Genomic DNA, 9219 nt, shown 5'->3' on the forward strand with positions numbered 1-9219 from the left:
GCAAAATTGTACAAATTATCTCGCTGACGAACTGTTTTCAAAGTTGAATTCCTCGAGAAAACGAGTAAGAAAAGATCTGGGTGAGATTTCCGCTCTGCCTCATACTATTGTAAAACAAAGCTTTGGTCCCAATGGTAATCTGTTGTTTTTGCTATTGTTTCTTTTATCCAATAACTGTATGCACAACGAAATATAGGGCAGTTTGGAAATCATAAAAATATTTGTCGCTTTTGAAAATTCAACGGAATTTTTTCGAAGGCATGGAGAAAAGAAACAAGAAAAGCAAAGACAAGGTGAGATGAGCAACCATTCGAAGAATGTCTGAGAGATGAAAGAGCGTAAGTACACATGATTGAAGAAGTAATTTGCGGAGTTAATCACCTTGTTAGACGTAACTTGGAGAAGATTATAAACCCACAGAATACGCCATAGGAAGTCTGTCCGAATGGTATTTACGCACTGTTTGGTTATTATCAGAAATCTCAATCGCTCGTCACTGATTTCTGATACTTACCGATTCGTGCATAAATACCATACGAAAAGATTTTCTGTGAAGTATCCTACAAATCCGCCATTCCAAAATTCGTCCAGTTTAGCTGCGAGTTTCAAAGTTTACAAGATGGTTTTCGATGGTTTTTTTATCGTTCCATCACGATTGAGACAGTCCTTTTTGAGATCAGAATGAAAATTAAATATTGAAAGGAAACGATTTGGAAAACAATAGGCATTTAAGCCTTAAAAGCGACCACATCAGCTTTCGAGTTAACGATGCTTTGATTCAAAAACGCGATACGAATTATGGCTAGTAAATGAAAACTGAACTTGTTGACTTTAAGTGAGGCATTGCTTATTTTGGACCGTTCTTTGAACCGGTATAAATTTTGTAATGTTCCTTATTGTTGAACAGAAGATTTTGTTTCAAAAACAGGGAACATCCATACACAACGTATATGTATCATTCCTTTTCAGTTCTCTTTTTATCACTTACCTCTCAGTTACACTTCCATTCAGAAACGTCATGCTTTATTCCAAGCAATAATTAAAAGTATATGTAAATACCGAGTGTTTTTTTATAGCGACAGTCAAACAGTTGGGCCAAAGGCGAGGTGTTTTGTTTCACTAGAATCTTTCTTAATAGTTAAGGCTCAAGTATATTAAATTTACTAACATGATGATAAGTAATTTTTAGAGTGTGAAGGTTTATTCAGTGACAATGACACAACCTATGTTATCCACTGCTATGTAGCTGGTCAACAGAAATCTAACTCTTGTGATACCTGTGCAGTACAGAGATGTCGCATTATAAATAATGATCCTTTTCAGGAGATCCTTTGCGAGTCCCATTTTGGTGTTTCTTTTCATCAGGTGAGCGTTCTCCGATATACTCGGAAATCTTATTGTTATTCGTTCCTGAAAAGTCACCTTTTAAGTTGGTAGTCTAGATATTTATCCGCTGTTCGTGAAATGAGCCCACGCTCTTCCCCGTAGAGAGGGAGAAGGACGAAGACAAGATTCAAGCGGACTGCGAAAATGGAGCCCTTTAAATTTACGGAGAGAAAATTCGAACAAGATTTGGTCAATGAATTGCACAAGAGCAGAACTAAGATATAAAAAATAGACATGAAGTACGATATATAATAATCTCCCCAAAGAATTTCCGTTAAGACCAATTGTCTGTTATATTGTAGTCTTATTGCACTAAAAATCTCAACCGTACAATGTTCATAAGTTTCTTTGCTTAGTTCCGTCTTTGATCTGAACAAATCAGCGGTGATCTCGTCTTTTGTAATTTATGGCTAATGGAATGAACTAAGCAGGAAGTCAATCGATCTCTGAAGTCTTTAAACCAACTGCAACTTGAAAAGCCTATTTTTCACGAAGGTAGAGAAACCCTAAATTCAACTTTAGAGGCTTTAGACACCTTTTTTTCATCCACAGATGGAAGAGTTTCAGGATTCTCTTCTCGCTCTCTTTTCTGCTTTTTCTCGAGTGTTCCAACAGTCCACGTCATTCATCACGTCTAATTTATCAACGTAATAATGACTTTACCGTCTCCTTCATTGACTCCGCTCTCATTAATTTGAGATGTCCCGTTGTTTATGGAGCCCCCACCACCCGCAGTTCCAGCAGAGGAAGGATGGTTTCCCTCAACTCCACCGCCGGAATACCCACCTCCTCCTCCAGGCAGGAGCAATCCATAACCCCCTCCGCCAAATCCTCCTTTTGAGAGGTCTACGTTAGCACTGATTCCTCCGTTTTTGAAGCTCATAGCCATTCCGTTTACGCCTTTACCATCTCCCCAGATCCCTGCTCCAGTTCCAGCCATCAAGTTAGGATCCGAAAGTCTTCCACCTGAGCCAGCCTTACCTCCATGCCTGGAACCTTCTTGACCTGCTTGCCCAGGGTCCCCGTCTAAATTCCCGGCAATTGAAACTGGGGCTCCCCCTCCTCCACCTGCCACGACAAGAGGCGAATTGTCCATGAATGTAACAAAAGTGCCCCCGCCACCTCCTCCTGGGGATTCCTTAAATTCAAAACTTATTTGCCCTTCCTGTCCGACTAATATCTTCAGCCTCTGGCCTCGCTCAAGTTCAAAGGAACCGGTGATTTTTGCACCCAGTCCTCCAAGTCTCCACCCCAAACATGAGCGACATGTCCCATTTGCACCTGAGGCACCGAAAGCCTCGATGTAATAAGTTCCTGTGTGAGGAACTGTCCATTCTTGAATTCCATTTTTGAGTCTCACATGACCCTCTAGCGTTGTGCCTAAGTACCCTGATGTGTTAGTTGGCCCAGTCGGTCCTTGCGCGCCTAGCGTAGTGAAAACAAACTTGATGATGGGCACTATTATCAAGCTGCCGTGTAGAAAGCTTGCTTTCGACGCTAAGTCTCTGTGTTGTAATGATGAATTATTCAGCTCGCATAGGTTGGAGTCTTTACCAAAGTTAAAAGATTGACATCCTGGTTTCGACAAACAGTCGTGTGCACATAAAGTGATTCCATCAACATAGTGAACTGTTATTACGTGACCTAATAAAACTTTATCATCCCAGATAGTTAGATATGAAGAACGGAAGGTAGTGTCGGTGCTGTAACACTGAACAAATGATGCAATCACCAAGATCAAAACTGGAAATATACCAAACATTCTGTGTCCCTGTAAAATAATTCGATGATTTGTTAAAATTAATCTTGAAAAGGAAATTACCCTGTCCTTTAGTCTGATCCCTTGTGGCTGCGTTTATCGTCTCCTAACCTGCTACGGAAACTTTTATATCCTTCCTAAGTTGCATTGAGTTTATATTAACAACTAAAACTTAGAAAACTGTTGTTTACGTTCTATTGCTCAGGAAATAAGAAATTATTATTGAAATGTCAGTGGATTCTAAGTTTTCGAAATTCCTCTAACATTTCTGAAGTAAATTACGCTTTTTTAAGTGTGAGTGTTGGTCCATTGCACATTTTTTCTTAAAATTGGTAACATTTCTTAAAGAGTTGTTTTAAAAAGAGGTTTAACTTTTAGTTGTCACAACACAAGCTCGAGATGTTACACACGAGAGCTTTATGAATGGTCCTTCTGCCGGTCTGGTGCGCTTGAAAGGTTGCGTGGGGAAGGCAAAACTGAGTTAGTGGTCAGGAGTTGACATGGTTATGAATTCAAAGAATATTTCATTTCGCAAGCTTTTGGGAAAACTTCTGCGACTCAAAGCAAACATCTTATTTATGTCTCACATAATAGATTATAAACAGTTTGTTTGAGGTTTTTCATATAGAACAACGTCATGAAGTTAGCCGAGAGTTTTCTAAAAACTGATTTGTCCTAAAGTTATAGAAAAACATTTCGGCTTTTGGCCAACGCCGGGTCGTATGGTATTTCAGTTCAAACTATCATACGAATAGAATACTTTTGTCAGTTGAATCTCAATTTGCTACAAGTATTAGTCCCGCTGTTTTACTGCAGGCGCAATGCTGAATTCAGTTTTTAGCTCTCCCTCGTGATTTTCTGAGTTGGAGAGTTAAACTTGTTTTTTTTCGAGGCGACTAAAATGCAGGAAATGTTTATGCTAATTCGTATGTAAATTGATATCACTGGTCCTGTTTGATTACAAGGTGTAACTTGGCAAGCGAGTGAAACTGAGTGTTCCTCTCATATCGTTTTGTGATCGGAATGGAACATAATTCCTTTTTTAAGTAGTCGAAAGATCCTCGAAGTTAAACAAACAAGTTTTTAAATGGTAATTTCGCAGTCAATACAACCAAAATTTAGCACCTCTTTTATCCGTAAGTCTTTAGGTAAAATGTTATGGTTCAGATTCATTGCAAAATATAATGAATTAAATGAGTCGTGATGTCAAAAATGAGTTAAATCAATTTGCAATCAAATTGGAATATATTTTTTTCACGAGTAAGTGAAAGATCTGATTGATATTCAGGAATACATCAGTATCAATCATAATATGAAGGAGAACCCTAAAAAAACAAAATGTTCAGTTATATGTTCAGCAGCCGCCTAGCCGATCACAAAAGATATTTTCACAACTTTAAATTCTAATTGAATTTTCCTTTGCTGTCACAAAGGATAGATTAAAATGTCAGTCATTTGTGGATTCATGATTTCGTGTGTTTTCTTACTCGTTGAATTAAACTTCCTCCCTGTCCGCTGAATGTGACGAAAATAAACAGTTCTAAGCTTTCAAGGTATTTGCAAATACACCTTACGCTCAAATTAAATACAAAAATAGAAACTTTATTAAAAATTGACGAATACGTCGACTCAGTACTTAACTGCACTCGGCATGGGTTAAAAGAAGGGTTAACCTGTTGCAAAGGCTTGAAATTGCCAACCTAGCCTTTCCTAGACTTTTAGAATTAAAACTGCGTCCAAAAAACTTACTTAAATATAGTTTTCGTGCTATAGTCGGTCTCCAACAAATCTTTGTTCTCTTGATTTGGTATTGGATAAAACCAAGAAAAACAATAGTGTCTATTGATATATAATATATTTCACTTACAATTAGTCAAATATCTAGGTATTGTAATTCATCGAACTCACGCTAAAACGAACTACAGAAATAATGCAAGGTTCAAAGTTTAGTTCCGTGTTATCACTTCCTTCTTCCAATGTCATCTGGCGGGAGGAGTGCTTTCCTACTTGGAATTATTGCGAGGCCGCAACACTTCGATCTCCAGGCAAACGAAATATTGGCTACTCAATGAAAAGACCATAATAATGAAAACGTTTCTAAATCGTATTCCCGATTTACTCACCGTATCAGGCATTATTCACACGGGAAATTAAGGAATAGTAGAGTGGTTCAGTTGTCGCGCAGAAACATCATGATCATCGTAAAGAAGAATTATCAACCAGATGCTCCGGTCGTAGTCAGATATCGTCTGTTTACTTGCGGAGGCCACTTCTCATTGGTTAAGAGGCTTGACGTTTTTGACGGAGAACTTAACAGCATTCATTGTTAAAGGCGCTTGTGCAAATAATTTCGGGGGTAGGATCGTCATATTCACCAGTTGTCGGGAATGTGTGTGATCCGAAGTCCCCGCTCTTCAAGGTCCAACAACGTTAATCAACTGAAGAATGAAGGGAAAATAGCACTAAGTAGCAACCTTTGTTACTGATTCCATGCTAGAGATAATGGCATAATTGTTTGAAATAATAAAAAGGAAGCCACGACTTTTCGTGAAAATTATTAAGGCTCTACTTGGTAAATATTGATTCGAGTGTGTCGGAGAAATTGAAAAAATTAATATCACGTTGTCGACTCAAATTTCAATTTTAAAAATCTGTCTCCCTGGTTTTTTTTTTAGTCAAAAGACTAGGTCAGTGTTTTTCTATATTACGAAAGCTGGTTATTCGCTTGTAAAGCTGGTAAACCTTGCCAAACTTGTTCACTCGAAGACAGTTAATTAAAACCACAAATTATAGATAGCTTTGAACTGACTTCCCTGAATGCCAAAGTTTACCTTTAAATTCTTCTTTTTAATTAATTTCTTCCTGACGTCAAAAACTACAGCTTTTAATCTGCTTTGGCAAGAGAACTGCGTTTGGCAGGATGTTGTCAACACTCACAATGGTATGAAGCTAGATTTAGAGATAGAGAGTGATCCTGATGTAGATGTTTACTCAAAATGTAACAACAAAAAGATGAAAGGTTGCACGTACGAATTTATTTTCCTTCATCGGAGAGTAGTTGAACTGTTTACAAAATATTTGCACTGACTTATAATAAAGTTGAAAAACAACACATTGTTATTAAATAAAACGTGGTTCTGTCTCAACTTCCATGGGGATGACTGGTCGCGTTACATGATCTTGATTTACAAACAACAAAAACTTATCAAGAATTAAAAAATTAATTTAATTTCAAACTGACAATTTTAGTGCCATACAACACGTTTAAAGACAGTGAATTTTGATTGAATCGCTTGGTTAGGAAAAGTGGATCTATCCTGCTCGTCATGTTACTGACGGACTAACATTTGGTTGTTTATCAGCGAAAAGGAAAAAAAATAGACGCTGCCAGCTGTAAAGCAAAACAATTAAGGGTTAAATCAGCTATACAAAATGTACAAACTTAGCAATGTAACAGCCATATTGTAGAAATTAAAACTACGCATCAACATTTGATCATTATTCTGTTAATAGTAAGGGATTACTTTACTGTGAAAGTAGCCTTGGTCGAGTACAGTAAAGGATTTTCCTTTTTCATAAATAACAGCCTCATTATTTGAAATGGACTATTAAACCACCATATTTTGTTTCAGTCAACATGGTTAACTTTTCATAGCGGTTTATTTTCCTGGGATGTTTTCTTCACAGGCGATGTCGTGATATTTTTTGTTTCCATTTATGGCATTGAAGTCATCAAAAACATAGAATTGGTTGTTTTTGTCTGTTTTTTTTTGTTACGGTAGAAAATGCTAGTAGAAGAAAATAACAACTTTACAGAACTTTTTCGGTGTTATATCGAATGACAATTTGAAAATTGTGAATAATTACAGAAATTAGCATTGTATCACCAACCAATTGCACCAATAGCGAAAAATTGTCGATTAATTAGTTAAGAGTGTACAATCAAGTTTTAGTCTCCAAAACAAATTTGGCAGAGCGGCAAACCCTTTGACTCAATTTATTACCCTGTTTTGCGCGCTAACTAAGGTTTCCATAACCGGAAGAAAATGCGTCAAAGGCTGTCATGACGTCTCCGCTGGTTAAAGAACGAAGTTGAAAATTTTTTATGAAATGGTAGCAAAAATAGACATTTTTCAATTTGGCCATGTTGCTTTGTTCGTGTTTTTTTGCCGCGAATTATCAAAAAACTTTCCAAAAAACCCGAGAAAAAAATGTTGATCACAATCCTGTGAGATAAGTAATTGAAACATTTTACAAGATTTCAAGCGGATATTTGATAACTTTTTTCTTCCAGAGATCTTTCAGTGACACCTGAAAACGCTTAAAGATGATCGTAGCGTTTTACTTCGAGTTATTGTTTTTCGGCAAAGAACTGTTTGTTACGATGTACGTCATACTTGAACTTGGGCACTCCCCTCAGTGTTTGTCCGGAGGTCTATTGACGTCATCATCCTTGTGTTCCTTAGTCTGGCTTCTGTTTGGATTCAGCTGCAATTACTCGATCAAAAAAACATATCAGTTCTAGCAATGGAATGATTAATTTCGAGAACTTGAACTCAGAGAAGGAGATTAAATCGTGTGTTATTGTTAAATTTTACAGGCGTATTTGTTGGTTTGTTTGTTGGTTTTTGTTCTCTTCAGAAGCGACTCGTTCGTCTGTCGAGGTGTTAGCTTTACAGGCACGTGTTTTTTTCTCCTCCCTTTTTAAAGGGCAGCCTTATTACGTCAGAATAAAAGGTACTGCGTCCTTGAATGGCTTGTTTTCAATAATTTCTATTCAGTGATAATCATGAAGATAAAATATTTTTTATGCCATTTTTACTGATCCAAGCCGGTCACTTCTTGGGCAGTGGTGACATTTCGCTCTTCAAAAGCGATGTGGACCCGGATTACAAAGCAATTTAAGGTAGGATATAAAAATGAATTGTTATCGATTTTTTTTCAAGGAGGCTTAAAGATACATAAATGATTTGACAGAGAAGGTTTTGCTTGATACTAGACTTAGAAATTCATTGTATCACAGTCGAGCAGTATCAAATTTGACATGATTCTGCTCGTTCTCACACAAAAGTTATTTGGAGATTAGATGGCGTTTCGCACGTTTTAGGGTCTGTTCGCTGTAAGGTAAGGTACTCAGCTGAACGAAATTGCTTGGGAGGGCCAATTATTCATGAATTTTTCGTAGACGAGGCATCAAGAGGCTAGGAAATATGGTGCAGTTGCCTGGAACACCCAAGGCAATCTCCTACTAAAATTGATTACAAGGCCGATTATCGTGATGTATAAAATATTTTGCTAAGCCTGTCGTGGTGATACAAGGAATATAGCTAAAAAACCTTACGGCTTGTTACCAATCCGGAAAGTTGTTCCGGCATATTTAAGCTAACAGCGACACAACAACACTGACAGTGAAACTAAAACGCAGAAAATCTGGTGAATCTCGGACCAACAATGGCTCAAAGTGATGAAATGTACGGTTTTAATACGATTGCTGTCTAAAAAAGAAGAGAACATCCCACTGATAGAAAGAAAAGTCTACTTCTGAGAATGCAAGAAGGCTTAGACGGGTCTCGAACTCCTCGTATCCGGGGCAACCTCCCTCCTTGAAGCAATGACGCTAATAGAGCACTATTCCATCACATTTACTTTAAAGACCCGTTTTGGGATTGGAGGAATTCGAAAGTTTACAGATTCTGTCCATTAAAAAGCCTCTCAATCTAACCACTGTGTTGTTTTCCGTGCAGATCAATAGATATATAGTAAGGGATTTCGATAAACGAGGGTTGTTCTTGAGTTTTAGTACTGATTGAGTTCAGAAAAAAATAGCATTACGTCAGAGGATGGAAACAAGAAAGAGTTTTTTGCGCGTTGTACAGACATTTTATCAATACTGTCGCAAACTGAAGTAGCCATTTTGTGGTCAGCCAGTATTGAGCTCGATTCGAGGTATTCAGTCTGCTTTGGTTGAACTCTCGAATTGGGTTTCCTGACTCTTAAATGTGCCGCAACTTTGTTACTAGTAGTTGTTCTCCTTCTACCAAGACCAGTTCTTATGCAGGGTGTCTTCCTTTGTC

General features: G+C 37.6%; 1 protein-coding gene across 1 annotated transcript; it reads right to left on the reverse strand.

Annotated features, from left to right (window-relative positions):
- Window positions 1–1090: 1090 nt before the first annotated feature.
- Window positions 1091–5438, reverse strand: LOC131791605 (ALK tyrosine kinase receptor-like). Its single transcript, XM_059108951.2, has 2 exons — window positions 5269–5438; window positions 1091–3157 (listed from the first exon to the last, which is right to left on the reverse strand). The coding sequence occupies exons 1-2, from the start codon at window positions 5278–5280 to the stop codon at window positions 2021–2023; spliced, it is 1149 nt and encodes a 382-aa protein (XP_058964934.2). The 5' UTR covers window positions 5281–5438; the 3' UTR covers window positions 1091–2020.
- Between the last annotated feature and the right edge of the window lie 3781 nt (window positions 5439–9219).

This window comes from Pocillopora verrucosa, chromosome 2 (assembly GCF_036669915.1).
Source record: "Pocillopora verrucosa isolate sample1 chromosome 2, ASM3666991v2, whole genome shotgun sequence".
NCBI classification, from domain to species: domain Eukaryota; kingdom Metazoa; phylum Cnidaria; class Anthozoa; order Scleractinia; family Pocilloporidae; genus Pocillopora; species Pocillopora verrucosa.